The sequence below is a fragment of the Rutidosis leptorrhynchoides genome, chromosome 4, assembly GCF_046630445.1.
Source record: "Rutidosis leptorrhynchoides isolate AG116_Rl617_1_P2 chromosome 4, CSIRO_AGI_Rlap_v1, whole genome shotgun sequence".
NCBI lineage: Eukaryota > Viridiplantae > Streptophyta > Magnoliopsida > Asterales > Asteraceae > Rutidosis > Rutidosis leptorrhynchoides.
In genome coordinates, this window is record NC_092336.1 from 515,003,167 (window position 1) to 515,024,841 (window position 21,675).

The window sequence follows — 21,675 nt, forward strand, 5'->3', positions numbered from 1 at the left end:
TTTAACTGCGACTAAAGTTTTAAAATCGACAAACCGGTCATTAAACGGTAAAAACCCCCCTTTATAATAATAATATTATTTATATATATATATTTGTACTTTTATAAAAATAAACCAATATAGCGTTGAGCTTTGTTTAAAAAAGATTCCCTGTGGAACGAACCGGACTTACTAAAAACTACACTACTGTACGATTAGGTACACTGCCTATAAGTGTTGTAGCAAGGTTTAAGTATATCCATTCTATAAATAAATAAATATCTTGTGTAAAATTGTATCGTATTTAATAGTATTTTCTGCTAAAATTTAATAGTATTTTATACCCCTTAGCTTTGACATCACCATACAATAAGGTATGTGTTCTGCAGTAATATCTCCATATGGGTATTTTTCTTTACTTTGCACATCGATTCATCGGTTATGACCTGCGATAGTTTGAATCGAGAATGTGCGGTTCTTCCCGAAGGTAGAAGTAGAGACGCAATGCAGATGATGCAACAGCAAGAACTATCTTACCTCTAGATCTCAATGCTGTGATTATGGCTTTCCATAAGAATTTCTTCCTAGTGCCACCGGTATACAAATACATGTTCAGTGCATTCATTCAACGAAGCGCTTGTTATAAGATCGTAAATTTGCTTTTGCTTCGAATTCATTTGACGCTCGAGTTCTAGGCGTTCGGTGTTTAAAACTGCACGATCATAGTTTCTATCCTCCATGATAAGATGGTTGGCCAAATCTTCGAGTAGGTCAACTGGCAGCGACGGTAACGCGAAATCGAAAATCGATTTCGAACACTGGTTTAAAATGATCTCTACTTCATACAGGACAAAGTTATGTAGGTCATTGGTATTTATATGCAAGTGGGGCATATTTAAATTGGCAGCTGCACGAAGTGGTATATCATCACCCATTAGTTTCCAGTGATTTTCCCAAAGAGCAAGTGGGTTCGTAACAGTGCAATAAGACAAAATGTGTGCAAAAAGAGAGCGTAACTGAGATGACGTGGCAGATACGGATGCTTCTTCTAGTACCGCTAACCACTCTCTATCATCACCAAGTAGCTCAGCTGCTTCACACGCAGACCGGTATGTATTATGAAGGATCTAGTTGACTGTTCTAATATCTGCAAAGCTCTTGCACCCCTTTTGATGGCACAAAAGCATCCTTAAAAAAAATGCATCTCCATAGGCGGGATGTATATACGACATCCTGCCAATTGATGGTTTCTTTAGGTTTGCCCTGCGTTGCCAACTTTTTTTTGACTCATACCAAACAAATTCGGTTGGGAAATCTAAATATGTAAGGTGGCTACCGCTAACTGAAGATGCATTATAATTAAGCCACTCAGTGAGAGTAGTTTTTTTGGCTTCAGCATTTTCAACAATAGTACGCAAGGGTTGCTTGCCTGGAAACTTCACCAACTGCATATTTTCAAGATGAAAAGCCAGAATCTGGACAGCAGTTTCCCGATGATGAATCGGGAAGTTAAAAATCCGCCAACAGGCTTCGTGAGGACAAATGAACAGAGCATCTATAAAGTTTTTAATTTCATCTACCGGTTGCGTCTGCTGTTGTGATTGGTGACTGTCACTGCGTATGGGTTTTGCTATACAAACAGCCACACGGTCGGTACCTTTCGAAATATACTTGAACATGTATTTAATGAGACTCGTCGTACCACAACATTTAACATTTATGTGAGCCTGAAAAGTCATACATAGTAGCCTATTTTAAGGAACAACATAGCTGTTATCGAGGTGGACACCGGCCCGCGTTGTATATATACCAGTATTACGCCGGCGATAGTGAGCACGACCGTTGTCATCAAAGTACGTCTTGTCAATGTATTTCTTTGGGAAGTTTTTTGAACATGAAAAATTTGATTGCACGATGCCCACTTATTGGCAAGGCCACATGGGCCATGCATCATAGTTGCAGATATGACTGCATAACTGGGATAATCAATTCTCAGGTCATGCAGTTCTGCACTTATGTAGTCGTCTAAATTGTCCCTGATAGCTGCAGAAACCGAGGAGTGAACCCAAACCAAAGTGTGGCAATGCGGCAGCCCTCTTTTCTAGAATTCAATCATATACAAAACTGCAAGACGCAAAGAGAATAGTGTGAATGAATTGGCAACAACAAAACATGTAATATTCATGAAGTAAAGAAGAAATTGCAATTATGGGTGTACAATAGTACCTTCATGTGGAACACACGAGCGACTATGTCAGCTCGGTCTGAAGGTGATAGGTGAGGAAAAGGTTTCAGGTACCGAGCAATTTCAGGCCACTTTGCATTACACGTGAAAGTTACAAAAAATGTCGGTTTTCTAAAAATGCGTGAAATTGCCAGAGCATCGAGATAATGGCTGTACATATAGCGCGGTCCACCAGTGAACGAAGCGGGAAGAATTGTCATGCTACTCACATCAGAACCAGTTTTATCACCTCTATCGATAGCGTCGTACAACCCTGAAAGGTACTCAGCCCGTATATCGTTCTGCTTGTTTCTGATGTAGTCCATTTGGTCGAGCTCGATGCTGCAATATGCCGTCACCACATACTGTTGAAATAGGCGCCCCAGTCACAAAATTAGATTGTAACTGTTAAGCCTATCGTGAATCTGGTAGCTGTAAAACATGTTCATTGACATTTTTCTAACACGGGCGCCTTGCGAACCCGACGCTGCGCACAGTTTCAGATCCGGGTGAAAACTAGGTTCACCAAAAAAGAACATCAGCGGGAATTGAAGTGACATATATAGCGGATGCAGCTTATTAACTCGCCTGGGAAGTTGAGACTGAGGCTCGATTATCACGTCGTAATCAGAAATAGATTGTGGGACAGAGTAAAAAACAATAGCGCCTATTGCATCCGAAGTAGGCAGTGCATGTTGGCTTAACCCCGTCAAACTATACAAGCAAACCTTGAAAGTAGGTACCTCGCTGCCAGCACACTTATCTCTCGCGGTGCGAAACAACTTGACTAGTGCATTATTTGAATCAAGTAACTTCACCAACTGAGTAACAACTACTTCAGAAAGCCGGCCTGAATCACGGCCCCTAAAATGGCCCATTCGGTTTTCAACTTCGTGATCCGTATCATAAATGTAAAGCTGCAGAAACCTGGGGGGGCTCCCCTGTTCAGGGCACATACTACCGAGCCAATGATAAATTTGGCCCGAGATCTTGAAAACGTAAGGAGAACGACCATCGTTAATATTTTCATCGATACGAGCGCAAAAGGACATCATGCTGAACATCTGGTTGTAGGCACGAACATTATCAAGGAAAGCAGGAGTTTCTAACAAACGCTTAAATTCTCCAGGAGGATCCTCATAGCGTGGTAAATAGACACGACCATTTTCACAACAACGATGATAATGAAGTTGTTTGTCCCAGAAATATGACTTAACATGTTCAGCACGCCAGAACAAAGCCCCGCACTGCATACAAACGGATGTGCAGTCCCCAGAATCACGATATAAAGGAGATACGCCTGCACAAATATAAGACAATTGTCAAAGACCATACATAATAATATATAAACACACATGAAAACAAGCAAATAACACGCACACTCAACAACGATAACCAACATTAAAATTTACTGTTTTCTAGAACAGACCAAGTGCAGGTAATCAACTCAAACTACATGGAATTTTAAGGCTAGTAAATATCCAAAGATTCCAATTCTAGTGCCTCTTGCACTCAACAACCACAACAAAAAACAAATACACATTGCAACCTCAAATTGGTTTTTTTCAAAAGGAAAAAAACAGAGCTGGCAAAATTAATATCTCGCAAAGTCAACAACGATAACCGCCATTAAAATAAAACTGTTTTCTAGAGCTGGCCAAGTGCAGGTAATCCAATCAGAGCACATGGAATTTTCATGCTAGTAAATATCCAAAGATTCGAATTCTAGTGCCTCATGCACTCAACAACCACCCAAAAAAAACAGTACACATTGCAGCCTCAAATCGGTAGTTTACAAAAGAAAAAAATTGACACAATTAAATGAAACACAAAAACAGCAAACAAATAACACAAAACGTGAGGCATAGGGAATTTTCAGGCTAGTAAATGTAAAAAAAATCCAATTCTAGTGGCTCTTGCAGTCAACAACCATACATATAAAAGACAACATGCATATTTGAAATACAACATACATATACGAAAAGAAAAAAGAAATAAAAGACAACATAATCCACAGATAGTGAAAGCTACAGTAGAACATCATAGAAACAAAAGACAACATAAGGCAAACATAGTCCAACTCACACTAAAATAGCATACATATAGTTAAAAACTCGATTTACCTGACACATCAAAAGATGCAAAGATAGTATATATGGGTGTCAACTGAGCATGAAGGGAAAAGCTAACAGAAACTGCACAAACAGATATCTCTTAAAACTTGTAAAAAACAATTTCAGTGACAACAAATTAGAATAAAAAACAATATCATACCATGAGAAGAACCCGAAGCACTGGCATGTGCCTTACGTAGAGAAGCCCTTTTCTTAGATTGTTTATCGGAAACAACTTGTACGTCTGAAGGTCCAACACTTTCTAACACAACACCACCCACTACATTCGAATTCACTAAGTTTTTTTCCTTTTTCGAGAACTCCTCATAACGGAAATTGCCAAATAATGAAAAGGCAAAAAAATTAACAAGGCTAGGAATGGTAAACAACCTGAACAACGTAAGAAGGATGCGAAAACCACAGCCAACAATAGCAAGCAAACAACATAAATTAAATATATTAAATATGTAGATTAACAAAAGAAAAACGAACCTGTAATTTCTGTAGAGGAATGGAATTGGTCTGGAGCAAGTATGAAGAATTAATTAATTAATGGAAGAAGGTAAGGGAGGAAGTAGCAGGGTGAGGCTAAAGGTGTGGGAGAAGGGAGCAGGTCAAGGTGGGAGGTGAGGGACGAACAGGGAGGTGAGGGACGAGCAGACTTTTGTGACTCAACCGTCATCTAAAGTAAAATAAAATTTTAAAAAAGTAAATTAAATTAATAAAAAAAGTGAAACAAAAAAAAAAAAAAACTAACAGCGTGAACAGTGTTTTTGTGTGAGGAGAACTGCCACGTGGACCAATCAGATCGCGAGGTTTAGTTTCCCTAATAGTAGTTGGGTAATTCAAAACGGTTAAAATCGAAAAAAAATCAAAATTGAAGGCTTTCGAGGTCTCGTTTCGAAAAATATTTGGGACAAACCGCCTACGGCAGTTTGCCAATGGATAGATCCCGAAAAAGTACACGATATGAAAAAAACGGTGACTAAATCGGGATACGAGTCAAAAGATACGATAGATCTAACATTTTGGCCAGAGACATAAAACACCAAGCACCACGAATCATCAGTGGTGTTTGGTGAGATTTTTCGAGGAAAGATGTCTTTTTCGGATTCTAGACGACTTCGAATGGCAAGCAAGTTCATAGAGTCTTGCTCGTTCGGACATTTTAAGGTGATCTTGAGAATTTCAGCACAATCTGAAACCGAAGGTTATGCGCCGCCAAATGGTACTCCATCTGGCGGCGCATACTAATGATTTAAAAAACATGTTTAAAGAAGTAACATTACATTCAAATTTATATCTGTTATACATAATTGCATTGCGAGTTAAATAATAGGCCATAAAACGATATATACCATGCTAAGTCAATGAGAACATTAAAAATGAGTAAAATGTCTTTTTTCGGCATCCTGACGACCTCGAATGTCAAGACACTATCCAGGAGTCTTGATGTTAGGGTCGTTTTAGGGTGATATCGAGAATTTTAGCACAATCTGAAACCGAAGGTTATGCGCCGTCAAATGGTACTCCATCTGGCGGCGCATATTAATGATTTAGAAAAGCGTGTTTTATTAAGTGACATTAGATTCAAATTTATATGCTTTATACATAATTACATTGCGAGTGAAATAATAGGGATTAAAACAATATGTACCACGCTAAGTCATGCATACACTAAAGGAATAATATGAATGAAATTCAAAACGGTCAAAATCGAAAAAAGACAAAATTGAAGGCTTTCGAGGTCTCGTTTCGAAAAATATTTGGGATAAACCGCCTATGGCAGTTTGCCAACAGATAGATCCTGGAAAAAATACACGATTTGTAAAAAACAGTGACTAAATCAGAGCTACGAGTCAAAAGATACGATAGATCTAAAATTTTAGCAAAAGACACAAAACACCAAGCACCACGAACCGTCGGCAATGTTTGGTGCGTGGTGCGATTTTGCGAGGAAAGATGTCTTTTTCATAATCTAGACGACCTCTAATGGCAAGTACGTTCAGAGAGTCTTGCTGGTTCAGCCGTTTTAGGGTGGTCTTGAGAATTTCAGGACAGTCTGAAACCGAAGGTTATGCGCCGCCAAATGGTACTCCATCTAGTGGCGCATACTAAGGATTTAAAAAACGTGTTTAAAGAAGTGATATTAGTTTCAAATTTATATCCGTAAACATAATTACAATGTGAGTGAAATAATAGGCCATAAAAAGATATATACCCTGCTAAGTCATGCATACACAAAACTAATAATACGATATAAATTGAAAACGTTCAAAGAGAACATTAAAAATGAGTAACATGTCTTTTTTCGGCATCCTGACGACCTCAAATATCAAGACACTATCCCGGAGTCGTGATGTTAGGGTAGTTTTAGGGTGGTCTCGAGAATTTCAGTACAATCTGAAACCGAAGGTTATGCGCCGCCAAATGGTACTCCATCTGATGGCGCATATTAATGATTTAAAAAAGCGTGTTTAATGAAGTGACATTATATTCAAATTTATATGAGTTATAAATAATTACATTGCGAGTGAAATAATAGGCCTTAAAACAATATGTATTATGCTAAGTCATGCATACACAAAAGGAATAATATGAATGAAATTCAAAACAGTCAAAATCGAAAAAAGCAAAATTGAAGGCTTTTGAGGTCTCGTTTCGAAAAATATTTGGGACAAACCGCCTATGGCAGTTTGCCAATGGATAGATCCCAAAAAATATATGATTTGAAAATAAAACGGTGACTAAATCGGAGCTACGAGTCAAAAGATACGATAGATCAAATATTTTGGCCAAAGACACAAAATACCAAGCACCACGAACCGTCGGCAGTGTTTAGTGAGTGGTGCGATTTTGCGAGGAAAGATGTCTTTTTGGAATCTAGATGACCTCTAATGGCAAGTACGTTCAGAGAGTCTTGCTGGTTCGGCCGTTTTAGGGTGGTCTTGAGAATTTCAGCACAATCTGAAACCTAAGGTTATGCGTCGCCAAATGGTACTCCATCTCGGGGCGCATACTAATGATTTAAAAACCGTGTTTAATGAAGTGACATTATATTCAAATTTATATCCGTTATACATAATTAAATTGCGAGTGAAATAATAGGCCTTAAAACGATATATACCATTCTAAGTAATGCATATACAAAACTAATAATACGATATAAATTGAAAACGTTCAAAGAGAACATTAAAAATGAGTAAAATGTCTTTTTCGGCATCCTGACGACCTCGAATGTCAAGACACTATCCAAAAGTCTTGATGTTAGGGTCGTTTTAGGGTGATCTCGAGAATTTCAGCACAATCTGAAACCGAAGGTTATGCCCGCCAAATGGTACTCCATCTGGCGGCGCATATTAATGATTTAAAAAAGCGTGTTTAATGAAGTGACATTAGATTCAAATTTATAAGCGTTATACATAATTACATTGCGAGTGAAATAATAGGCCTTAAAACAATATGTACCATGCTAAGTCATGCATACACAAAAGGAATAATATGAATGAAATTCAAAACGGTCAAAATTGAAAAAGGCAAAATTGATGGCTTTCGAGGTCTTGTTTCGAAAAATATTTGGGACAGACTGCCTACGGCAGTTTTCCAACAGATAGATACCAAAATAATACACGATTTGTAAAAAAAAGGTGACTAAATCGGAGCTACGAGTCAAAAGATATGATAGATCTAACATTTTGGCCAAAGACACAAAACACCAAGCACCACGAACCGTCGGTGGTGTTTGGTGCATTGTGCGATCATGCGAGAAAAGATGTCTTTTTCAGAATCTAGACGACCTCGAAGGGCAAGCAAGTTCATAGATTCTTGCTGGTTCGGCCGTTTTATGGTGATCTTGAAAATTTCAGCACAATCAAAAACCGAAAGTTACGCGCCGCCAAATGGTACTCCATCTGGTGGCGCATACTAATGATTTAAAAACGTGTTTAAAGAAGTGACATTAGATTCAAATTTATATCCGTTATACATAATTACATTGCGAGTCAAAAAATAGGCCTTAAAACTATATATACCATGCTAAGTCATGCATATACAAAACTAATAATACGATATAAATTGAAAACGTTCAAAGAGAACATTAAAAATGAGTAAAATGTCTTTTTTCGGTATCCTGACGACCTCGAATGTCATGACACCATCCAGGTGTCTTAATGTTAGGGTCGTTTTAGGGTGGTCTAAGAGAATTTCAGCACAATCCGAAATCGAAGGTTATTCGCCGCCAAATGGTACTCCATCTGGCGACGCATATTAATGATTTAAAAAAGCAATTTTAATGAAGTGACATTTTATTAAAATTTATTACTGTTATGCATAATTACATTGCGAGTGAAATAATAGCCTTAAAACAATATGTACCATGCTAAGTCATGCATACACAAAAGGAATAATATGAATGAAATTCAAAACGGTCAAAATCGAAAAAAGGCAAAATTGAAGACATTCGAGGTCTCGTTTCGAAAAATATTTGGGACCAACCGCCTACGACAGTTTTCCAACGGATAGATCGTGAAAAAATACACGATTTAAAAAAATCGGTGACTAAATGGGAGCTACGAGTCAAAAGATACGATAGATCTAACATTTTGGCCAAAGACACAAAACACCAAGCACCACGAACCGTCGGTGGTGTTTGGTGTGTGGTGCGATTATGCGAGGAATGATGTCTTTTTCGGAATCTAGATGACCTCGAATGGCAAACAAGTTCATAGAGTCTTGCTGGTTCTGCCGTTTTGTGGTGATCTTAAGAATTTCAGCACAATTTGAAACCGAAGGATATGCGCCTCCAAATGATACTCCATCTGACGGTGCATACTAATGATTTAAAAAACGGGTTTAAAGAAGTGACATTAGATTCAAATTTATATCCGTTATACATAATTACATTGCGAGTGAAATAATTGAGATGTCCCGTTCATATTGATTATAAACGTTCCATATTAATTGATTTCGTTGCGAGGTTTTGACCTCTATATGAGTCGTTTTTCAAAGGCTGCATTCGATTTTAAAACAAACAATAACTTTTAAAATATTACAACGATTATCAAATATTGATAATCTAAAATATAGCGTTTTCACACGACCATTACATAATGGTTTACAATAATATTACACATCAATATATGCCTTCGAATGCAGTTTTTAAACAATATTATACAAGCATGGACTCCAAATCTTGTCCTTTATTTAGTATGAAACATCGAAAGCTCTTAACAATCACCTGAGAATAAACATGCTTAAAACGTCAACAAAAAATGTTGGTGAGTTATAGGTTTAACCTATATATTTATCAAATTGTAATAATAAACCACAAGATTTCATTTCTCATAAATACACATCTCGTATCAGGCATTTCGCAAACTGCATACAGATAAAAATCATTCATATGGTGAACACCTGGTAACCGACCTTAACAAGATTCATATAGAATATCCCCTATCATTCCGGGACTCCCTTCGGACATGATAAATTCGAAGTACTAAAGCATCCGGTACTTTGGATGGGGCTTGTTGGGCCCAATAGATCTTTCTTTAGGATTCGCGTCAATTAGGTTGTCTGTTCCCTAATTCTTAGATTACCAGACTAAAAAGGGGCATATTCAGTTTAATAATTCAACCATAGAATGTAGCTTCACGTACTTGTGTCTAATTTGTAAAACATTTATAAAACTGCATGTATTCTCATCTCAAAAATATTAGATTTAAAAAGTGGGATTATAACTCACTTTCACAGATTTTTCCTTTGTTGGAAATAAGACTTGGCCACTGATCAATTCACGAACCTATAAAAAATATGTACATATATATCAAAGTATGATTGAAATATATTCACAACATTTTTTATTATGTTTTTATGATTTAAGTTTGTTAAGTTAGCAGTCCTCGTTAGTAACCAACAACTAGTTGTCCACAGTTAGATGTACATAAATAAATCAATATATATTATCTTGAATCAATCCACGACCCAGTGTATACACATCTCAGGATAGATCACAACTCAAAGTATATATATTTTTGGAATCAACCTCAACCCTATATAGCGAACTCGAACATTACAGCATATAGAGTGTCTATGGTTGTTCCAAATAATATATATAGATGGGTCGATATGATATGTCAAAATATTGTATACGTGTCTATGGTATCCCAAGATTATATAATATATATATATTAGAATACATGTATAATACAATATAAGTTAACTAGGATATGATTAGTGTAGATTTGTTATAAAATTTTCATAGCTGCAACAAGTAAAATTTTCTAATTTTGTTTTACTCATAACTTCTTCGTTTTAAATCCGTTTTGAGTGATTAAAGTTGCTATGGTTTCATAATGAACTGTAATTTATGAAACTAAACAGAAAAAATATAAGTTTATAGTCGGAAATACAGGTTACAAGTCATTTACTAAAGAGGTAGTCATTTCCGTCGATAGAACGACATCTTGATGACCATTTTAAAAAACATACTTTCACTTTGTGTTTAACCATGATTTTCGGATATAGTATCATGTTCATATGTAATATCATTCTTCCAGAAAAGAAACTTCCAATTCAAAGATTAAGATAGTTTTTATTTTTCTAACCCAAAACAGCCCCCGGTTTCATTACGACGGCGTATGTCCGGTTTTACGGTGTTCTTCGTGTTTCCAGGTTTTAAATCATTAAGTTAGCATATCATATAGATATAGAATATGTGTTTAGTTGATTTTAAAAGTCAAGTTAGAAGGATTAACTTTGTTTGCGAACAAGTTTAGAATTAACTAAACTATGTTCTAGTGATTACATGTTCAAATCTTCGAATAAGATAGTTTTATATATATGAATCGAATGATATTATGAACATCATTACTACCTAAAGTTTTGTGGATTAACCGACTGAAAGTGAAAAAAATTGATCTTGCTTCAAAGGATCCTTGGATGGCTTGAAAGTTCTTGAAGTAGAATCATGACACGAAAACAAGTTCAAGTAAGATTTTCACTCGAAATAAGATTGTTATAGTTATAGAAATTGAATCAAAGTTTGAATATGAGTATTACCTTGAATTAGAAAGATATCTTACTGTAAATAAGAAAGATTTCTTAACGTTGGATGATCACTTGAAATGGATTTGCAAGAGTGGAAGTAAGCTAGTAAACTTGAAAGTGTTATTGAAGTGTTATTGAGTAGTTGTTTTGTAGGTTGATCAAAGGTTGGTTTTAGGAGCTAGATTGGTGTAGATTTTGTTGATTATGCTGGAGAACACTTAGAACATCATCATAGAACAAGAGAGAGATCAAATGGATGAAAGAAAATTGAAAAATGCAAGTGTGTGTGATGGTGATGAAAACGTGAATATGCATGTGTTTATATGCAAATTGTAGTTTGATTTTTAGTGTAATTATTTCCTCTAATGGCCAACTTGATCAATCATCCATGCTAGAGAATAAAAGTAGCTGATTAGGAGTCTGATTTTGATGTTTTTCTATTGGTATATACCAATAGTAAATACATCTAGAAGCTGTGTATTGTACGAGTATGAATACGATTGTATACGAGTAGAATTGTTGATGAAATTGAACGAGAATGTAATTGTAAGCATTTTTGTTAAATAGAAGTACTTTGATATGTGTCTTGAAGTCTTCCAAAAGTGTTCAAATACATTTAAATACACTACATGTATATACATTTAACTGAGTCGCTAAGTCATCGTTAGTCGTTATATGTAAGTGTTGTTTCGGAACCTTTAAGTTAACGATCTTGTTAAATGTAATTGATCCATTGTTATTACACTTAAATGAGATGTTAAATTGTTATGTTAACATGTTAACATGGTGTATTGATATATCTTAATATCATATATATATGTGTAAAATACTATTACAACGATAATCGTTACATATATGTATTGTTTCGAAATCCTTAAGTTCGTAGTCTCATCTTACTCGTGTAGTTCATTGTTAATACGCTTAATGATATATGTAATTATCATTTCATGATGTTAAACATAGTGTATTAATATCTTAACATGATACATATGTATTTAGTAAGACGTTGTTGTAACGATAGCCGTTATATATATCGTTTCGCATTTCTTAATTCACTACTTTCATTTTATGTATATAACTCATTGTTAATGTACTTGGTGAGATACTTACTCATCATAATATCATGTTATATATATATATATATATATATATATATATATATATATATATATATATATATATATATATCATGTTATTTTTACAAGTTCTAACGTTCGTGAATCGCCGGTCAACTTGGGTGGTCAATTGTCTACATGAAACTCATTTCAATTAATCAAGTCTTAACAAGTTTGATTGCTTAACATGTTGAAAACATTTAATCATGCAAATATAGTTTTCATTTAATATATAATCATGGAAAAGTTCGGGTCACTACAATAATAGGCCTTAAAACAATATATTCCATGCTAAGTCATGCATACACAAAACTAATAATACGATATAATTTGAAAACGTTCAAAGAGAACATTAAAAATGAGTAAAACGTCTTTTTTCATCATCCTTACGACCTCGAATGTCAATACACTATCCAGGAGTCTTGATGTTAGGGTCGTTTTAGGGTGATCTCGAGAATTTCAGCACAATCTGAAACCGAAGTTTATGCGCCACCAAATGGTACTCCATCTGGCGGCGCATATTAATGATTTAAAAAAGCGTGTTTAATGAAGTGACATTAGATTCAAATTTATAAATGTTATACATAATTACATTGCGAGTGAAATAATAGGCCTTAAAACAATATGTACAATTCTAAGTCATGCATACACAAAAAGAATAATATGAATGAAATTCAAAACAGTCAAAATTGAAAAAAGGCAAGATTGAAGGCTTTCGAGGTCTCGTTTCGAAAAATATTTAGGACAGACCACCTACGGCAGTTTTCCAACTGATAGATCCTGAAATAATACACGATTTGTAAAAAAATGGTGACTAAATCGGAGCTACGAGTCAAAAGATACGATAGATCTAACATATTGGCCAAAGACACAAAACACCAAGCACCACAAATCGTCTGTGGTGTTTACTGCGTGGTGCGATTATGCGAGGAAAGATGTCTTTTTGGGAATCTAAACGACCTCAAATGGCAAGAAAGTTCATAGAGTCTTGCCGGTTCGTCCGTTTTATGGTGAACTTGAGAATTTCAGCACAATTTGCAACCAAAGGTTATGCGCCGCCAAATGTTACTTCATCTGGCGGTGCATACTAATGATTTAAAAACGTGTTTAAAGAAGTGACATTAGATTCAAATTTATATCCGTTATAAATAATTACATTGCGAGTGAAATAATAGGCTTTAAAACGATATATACCATGCTAAGTCATGCATACACAAAACTAATATTAAGATATAAATTTAAAACGTTCTAAGAGAACATTAAAAATGAGTAAAATATCTTTTTTCGGCATCCTGACGACCTCAAATGTCAAGACGCTATCCAGGAGTCTTGATGTTAGGGTTGGTTTAGGGTGATCTCGAGAATTTCAGCACAATCTGAAACCGAAGGTTATGCACCGCCAAATGGTACTCCATCTGGCGGCGCATATTAATGATTTAAAATAGCATGTTTAATGAAGTGACATTAGATTCAAATTTTTATGCGTTATACATAATTACATTGCGAGTGAAATAATAGGCCTTAAAACAATATGTACCATGCTAAGTGATGCATACACAAAAGGAATAATATGAATGAAATTCAAAACGGTCAAAATCGAAAAAAGGCAAAATTGAAGTCTTTCGAGGTCTCGTTTCGAAAAATATTTGGGTCAGACCGCCTACGGTAGTTTTCCAACAGATAGATCCCGAAAAATACACGATTTAAAAAAAACTGTGACTAAATCAGAGCTACGAGCCAAAAGATACGATAGATCTAACATTTTGGCCAAAGACACAAAACACCAAGCACCACCAACCGTCGGTGGTGTTTGGTGCGTGGTGCGATTATGCGAGGAAAGATGTCTTTTTCAGAATCTAGGTGACCTCGAATGGCAACCAATTTCATAGAGACTTGCCGGATCGGCCGTTTTATGGTGAACTTGAGAATTTCAGTAAAATCTGAAACCGAATTTTATGCGCCGCCAAATGTTACTCCATCTGGCGGTGCATACTAATGATTTAAAAAACGTGTTTAAAGAAGTGACATTAGATTCAAATTTATATCCGTTATAAATAATTACATTGCGAGTGAAATAATAGGCCTTAAAACGATATATACCATGCTAAGTCATGCATACACAAAACTAATAATAAGATACAAATTGAAAACGTTCTAAGAGAACATTAAAAATGAGTAAAATGTCTTTTTCGGCATCATGACTACCTCGAATGTCAAGACACTATCCAGAAGTATTGATGTTAGGGTCATTTTAGGGTGATCTCGAGAATTTCAGCACAATCTGAAATCGAAGGTTATGCGCCTCCAAATGGTACTCCATCTGGCGACGCATATTAATGATTTAAAAAATCGTGTTTAATGAAGTGACATTAGATTCAAATTTATATGCGTTATACATAATTACATTGTGAGTTAAATAATAGGCCTTAAAACAATATGTACCATACTAAGTCATGCATACACAAAAGGAATAATATGAATGCAATTCAAAACGGTCAAAATCGAAATAAGGCAAAATTGAAGGCTTTCGAGATCTCGTTTCGAAAAATATTTGGGACAAACTGCCTACGGGAGTTTGCCAACGGATAGATCCTAATAGAATACGCGATTTAAAAAAACGGTGACTAAATCAGAGCTACAAGTCAAAAGATACGATGGATCAAACATTTTTGCCAAAGACACAAACACCAAGCACCACGAACCGTTGGTGGTGTTTGGGGCGTAGCGTGATTTTGCGAGGAAAGATGTCTTTTTCGGAATCTAGACGACCTCGAATGGCAAGTATGTTCAGAGACTCTTGTTCGGTCGGCCATTTTATGGTGATCTTGAGAATTTCAGCACAATCTGAAACCGAAGGTTATGCGGTGCCAAATGGTACTCCATATGGCGGCGCATACTAATGATTTAACAAAACGTGTTTAATGAAGTAAAATTAGATTCAAAATTATACCCGTTATACATAATTACATTTCGAGTGAAATAATAGGCCTTAAAACGATAAATGCTAAGTCATGCATACACAAAACTAATAATAAGATATAAATTGAAAACGTTCAAAGAGAACATTAAAAATGAGTAAAATGTCTTTTTTCGGCATCCTGATGACCTCGAATGTCAAGACACTATCCAGAAGTCTTGATTTTTGGATCGTTATAGGGTGATCTCAAAAATTTCAGCACAATCTGAAACCGAAGGTTATGCGCCGCTAAATGGTACTCCATCTGGCGACGCATATAATGATTTAAAAAAGCATGTTTAATGAAGTGACATTAGATTCAAATTTATATGCGTTATACATAATTACATTGCGAGTGAAATAATAGGCCTTAAAAAATATGTACCATTCTAAGTCATGCATACACAAAAGGAATAATATGAATGAAATTCAAAACGGTCAAAATCGAAAAGAGGCAAAGTTGAAGGCTTTCGAGGTCTCGTTTTGAAAAATATTTGGAACAAACCTCCTACAGCAGTTTGCCAATGAATAGATCACAAACAATACACGATTTGAAAAAAATGGTGACTAAATCGGAGCTAAGAGTCAAAATATACGATAGATCTAACATTTTGGCCAAAGACACAAAACACCAAGCACCACAGACCGTCGGTGGTGTTTGGTGCGTGGTGCGATATTACGAGGAAAGATGTCTTTTTTGAAATCTAGACGACCTCAAATGGAAAGCAAGTTCATAGGGTCTTGCTCGTTTGGTCATTTTAAGGTGATCTTGAAAATTTCAGCATAATCTAAAACCGAAGGTTATGCACCGCCAAATGGTACTCCATCTGGCAGCGCATACTAATGATTTAAAAAACGTGTTTAATCAAGTGACATTAGATTCAAATTTATATCCGTTATACGTATTTACATTGTGAGTGAAATAATAGGCCTTAAAACGATATATACCATGCTAAGTCATGCATACACAAAACTAATAATACGATATAAATAGAAAATTTCAAAGAGAAAATTAAAAAAGAGTAAAACGTCTTTTTTTGGCATCCTGACGACCTCGAATGTCAAGACACTATCCAGGAGTCTTGATGTTAGGGTCTTTTTAGGGTGACCTCGAGAATTTCAGCACAATCTGAAACCTAAGGTTATGCGCCGCCAAATGGTACTCTATTTGACGGCGCATATTAATGATTTAAAAAAGCGTGTTTAATGAAGTGACATTAGATTCAAATTTATAAGTGTTATACGTAATCACATTGCGAATGAAATAATAGGCCTTAAAACAATATGTACTGTAGTGACCAGAACTTTTCCATGTTTATATATATTAATTGAGATTGATATTTACATGATTAAATGTTTCCAACATGTTAAGCAATCAAACTTGTTAAGACTTGATTAATTGAAATATGTTTCATATAGACAATTGACCACCCAAGTTGATCGGTGATTTACGAACGTTAAAACTTGTAAAAACTATATGATGACATATATATGGATATATATATATAGTTAACATGATACTATGATAAGAAAACATATCATAAAGTATATTAACAATGAACTACATATGTAAAAACAAGACTACTAACTTAATGATTTTTAAACGAGACATATATGTAACGATTATCGTTGTAAAGACATGTAATGTATATATATCATATTAAGAGATATTCATACATGATAATATCATGATAATATAATAATTTAAAATCTCATTTGATATTATAAACATTGGGTTAACAACATTTAACAAGATCGTTAACCTAAAGGTTTCAAAATAACACTTACATGTAACGACTAACGATGACTTAACGACTCAGTTAAAATGTATATACATGTAGTGTTTTAATATGTATTTATACACTTTTGAAAGACTTCAATACACTTATCAAAATACTTCTACTTAACAAAAATGCTTACAATTACATCCTCGTTCAGTTTCATCAACAATTCTACTCGTATGCACCCGTATTCGTACTCGTACAATACACAGCTTTTAGATGTATGTACTATTGGTATATACACTCCAATGATCAGCTCTTAGCAGCCCATGTGAGTCACCTAACACATGTGGGAACCATCATTTGGCAACTAGCATGAAATATCTCATAAAATTACAAAAATATGAGTAAGCATTCATGACTTATTTACATGAAAACAAAATTACATATCCTTTATATCTAATCCATACACCAACGACCAAAAACACCTACAAACACTTTCATTCTTCAATTTTCTTCATCTAATTGATCTCTCTCAAGTTCTATCTTCAAGTTCTAAGTGTTCTTCATAAATTCCAAAAGTTCTAGTTTCATAAAATCAAGAATACAGTAGGTTATCATTCTAATACAAGGTAATAATCATATTCAAACTTTGGTTCAATTTCTATAACTATAACAATCTTATTTCAAGTGATGATCTTACTTGAACTTGTTTTCGTGTCATGATTCTGCTTCAAGAACTTCGAGCCATCCAAGGATCCATTGAAGCTAGATCCATTTTTCTCTTTTCCAGTAGGTTTATCCAAGGAAATTAAGGTAGTAATGATGTTCATAACATCATTCGATTCATACATATAAAGCTATCTTATTCGAAGGTTTAAACTTGTAATCACTAGAACATAGTTTAGTTAATTCTAAACTTGTTCGCAAACAAAAGTTAATCCTTCTAACTTGACTTTTAAAATCAACTAAACACATGTTCTATATCTATATGATATGCTAACTTAATGATTTAAAACCTGGAAACACGAAAAACACCGTAAAACCGGATTTACGCCGTCGTAGTAACACCGCGGGCTGTTTTGGGTTAGTTAATTAAAAACTATGATAAACTTTGATTTAAAAGTTGTTATTCTGAGAAAATAATTTTTATTATGAACATGAAACTATATCCAAAAATTATGGTTAAACTCAAAGTGGAAGTATGTTTTCTAAAATGGTCATCTAGACGTCGTTCTTTCGACTGAAATGACTACCTTTACAAAAACGACTTGTAACTTATTTTTCTGACTATAAACCTATACTTTTTCTGTTTAGATTCATAAAATAGAGTTCAATATGAAATCATAGCAATTTGATTCACTCAAAACGGATTTAAAATGAAGAAGTTATGGGTAAAACAAGATTGGATAATTTTTATCATTTTAGCTACGTGAAAATTGGTAACAAATCTATTCCAACCATAACTTAATCAACTTGTATTGTATATTATGTAATCTTGAGATACCATAGACACGTATACAATGTTTCGACCTATCATGTCGACACATCTATATATATTTCGGAACAACCATAGACACTCTATATGTGAATGTTGGAGTTAGCTATACAGGGTTGAGGTTGATTCCAAAATATATATAGTTTGAGTTGTGATCAATACTGAGATACGTATACACTGGGTCGTGGATTGATTCAAGATAATATTTATCGATTTATTTCTGTACATCTAACTGTGGACAACTAGTTATAGGTTACTAACGAGGACAGCTGACTTAATAAACTTAAAACATCAAAATATATTAAAAGTGTTGTAAATATACTTTGAACATACTTTAATATATATGTATATATTGTTATAGGTTCGTGAATCAACAGTGGCCAAGTCTTACTTCCTGACGAAGTAAAAATCTGTGAAAGTGAGTTATAGTCCCACTTTTAAAGTCTAATATTTTTGGGATGAGAATACATGCAGGTTTTATAAATGATTTACAAAATAGACACAAGTACGTGAAACTACATTCTATGGTTGAATTATCGAAATCAAATATGCCCCTTTTTATTAAGTCTGGTAATCTAAGAATTAGGGAACATACACCCTAATTGACGCGAATCCTAAAGATAGATCTATTGGGCCTAACAAACCCCATCCAAAGTACCGGATGCTTTAGTACTTCGAAATTTATATCATATCCGAAGGGTGTCCCGGAATGATGGGGATATTCTTATATATGCATCTTGTTATTGTCGGTTACCAGGTGTTCACCATATGAATGATTTTTATCTCTATGTATGGGATGTGTATTGAAATATGAAATCTTGTGGTCTATTGTAACGATTTGATATATATAGGTTAAACCTATAACTCACCAACATTTTTGTTGACGTTTAAAGCATGTTTATTCTCAGGTGAATATTAAGAGCTTCCGCTGTTGCATACTAAAATAAGGACAAGATTTGGAGTCCATGTTTGTATGATATTGTGTAAAAACTGCATTCAAGAAAATGATTTCGATGTAACATATTTGTATTGTAAACCATTATGTAATGGTCGTGTGTAAACAGGATATTTTAGATTATCATTATTTGATAATCTACGTAAAGCTTTTTAAACCTTTATTTATGAAATAAAGGTTATGGTTTGTTTTAAAAATGAATGCAGTCTTTGAAAAACGTCTCATATAGAGGTCAAAACGTCGCAACGAAATCAATTAATATGGAACGTTTTTAATCAATAAGAACGGGACATTTCAGTTGGTATCAGAGCGTTGGTCTTAGAGAACCAGAATTTTGCATTAGTGTGTCTTATCGAGTTTGTTAGGATGCATTAGTGAGTCTGGACTTCGACCGTGTTTACTTGAAAAATGATTGCTTAACAAATTTTGTTGGAAACTATATATTTTTAACATGTGAATATTATGTGATATATTAATCTCTTAACGCGTTTGATATTATGTGATAGATGTCTACCTCTAGAACAAGTCCCATTGACTCACCTAATAATAATGAAGAGTCAAATGTAAATTGGAATGATTCGTGGACTGATTCACAAGTTCCCGAAGAGGAACCGGAAGAAGAGTCGGAACCGGAAGAAGAATCGGAACCGGAAGAAGAATCGGAACCGGATGAAGAAATAGAACCGGTGGGGGAAATAATAAAACGGTTAAGTAAAAGAAAATCCTCAACCAACCGACCAAGGTTAATTATGGTCAATGGTGTTTCCGCCAAGGAAGCAAAATATTGGGAGGATTACCAATTCTCAGATGAATCGGATTCCGACGAGAATTCCGATGATGTTATAGAAATTACCCCAACTGAATTTAAAAAGGCAAAAGAAAATAATAAGGGAAAGGGCATAAAAATAGAGAAATCTAATTCCAACCCCGATGAACTTTATATGTATCGTCAACCCCCGAAGTCCTTAAGTTGTAACAATGACCCGGGAACCTCTAAACCACCAGGTTTTTCTAAACCAATGTGGATAACGACGGCTCGTATTAGGGGAAAATCATATATCCCTAGAAACTTGGCAAAACGAACCAAAACCGAAGAAGAAGAAACAAGCGAGTCGGAATAAGATAGTTGTATTCATGTGGTGTAATATATGTAATGTAGTGTGCTTATGCTTTATGATATATGTAAAAATTGCTTGTATTAATAAGTATTTTTTTTTATGAATCTAACTCTTGTCTATTTTACAGTATAAAAACGCAAAATGGATAGACAACCCAATATTTTAAGAGACCTACCCGGAGACATGATTGATGAAATCTTGTCTAGAGTCGGTCAGAATTCCTCGGCACAACTATTTAAGGCGAGATCAGTTTGTAAGACATTCGAAGAACGTTCCAAGAATGTCTTGGTTTATAAGAGACTTTCGTTTGAAAGATGGGGGATATCACATTGGGAAACCCATAAGTTACGATGTGTTTACTTTGACGCATATATTGCGGGGAACCCAAATGCTATTTTACGCAATGGGTTAAGAAATTATTTTGACTCAATATATCCGAATATTGGACTTCGTGATTTAGAAAAAGCGGCTAACATGCAACATAAAGAAGCATGTTATGCTTACGGATTAGTAATGTTCGCTTCTCACCAAAGTGAGAACAAGAACATCGGGCTACAACTATTAAACAAAACGTTCCCACAAGTGACGGAGTCGGTAATTGGGGTAAGAAATGAGGTTTTTAGATTATTACGGGACTGTTGGACATTACGTAACCCTCGTCCCTTTGATGACGTTACAACACGCTGTCTTATCAACGGCCATAACGGTTATGTTGCACAAGACCAAGGATGGGAAGTAGTCCTAGTAAAACCAGAATGCATGAATTGTTTCTGGACGTATGAATTACGTGTCTTTATTGCCTTTGCCGAACGACTTGTGTACTAGCTAGAATTGTCTTCACAACTATCTTGTATCAAAGTTATTGTGTGCTATATTTCATGCTTTATGTAAAATAAGCGGTATTGTAAGTTTGTAAAATATTGTATAAAAGTTTGAACGCGAAATACTATT

The 21,675-nt window shown here is 34.9% G+C and overlaps 1 protein-coding gene across 1 annotated transcript in view; it reads right to left on the bottom strand.

The window, feature by feature from the left end:
• The window catches only part of LOC139842503 (uncharacterized), a 66,159-nt gene that overhangs the window by 18,777 nt on the left and 25,707 nt on the right, over nt 1-21,675 (bottom strand). The window contains exons 5-12 of the mRNA XM_071832635.1: nt 4,980-4,999; nt 4,478-4,707; nt 4,327-4,398; nt 2,668-3,503; nt 2,206-2,568; nt 1,790-2,080; nt 1,256-1,706; nt 588-1,069 (exon numbers count right to left, since the gene is read on the bottom strand). Coding sequence (XP_071688736.1) covers nt 588-1,069; nt 1,256-1,706; nt 1,790-2,080; nt 2,206-2,568; nt 2,668-3,503; nt 4,327-4,398; nt 4,478-4,707; nt 4,980-4,999 — 2,745 coding nt within the window. The remainder of the gene's footprint in view (nt 1-587; nt 1,070-1,255; nt 1,707-1,789; nt 2,081-2,205; nt 2,569-2,667; nt 3,504-4,326; nt 4,399-4,477; nt 4,708-4,979; nt 5,000-21,675) is intronic.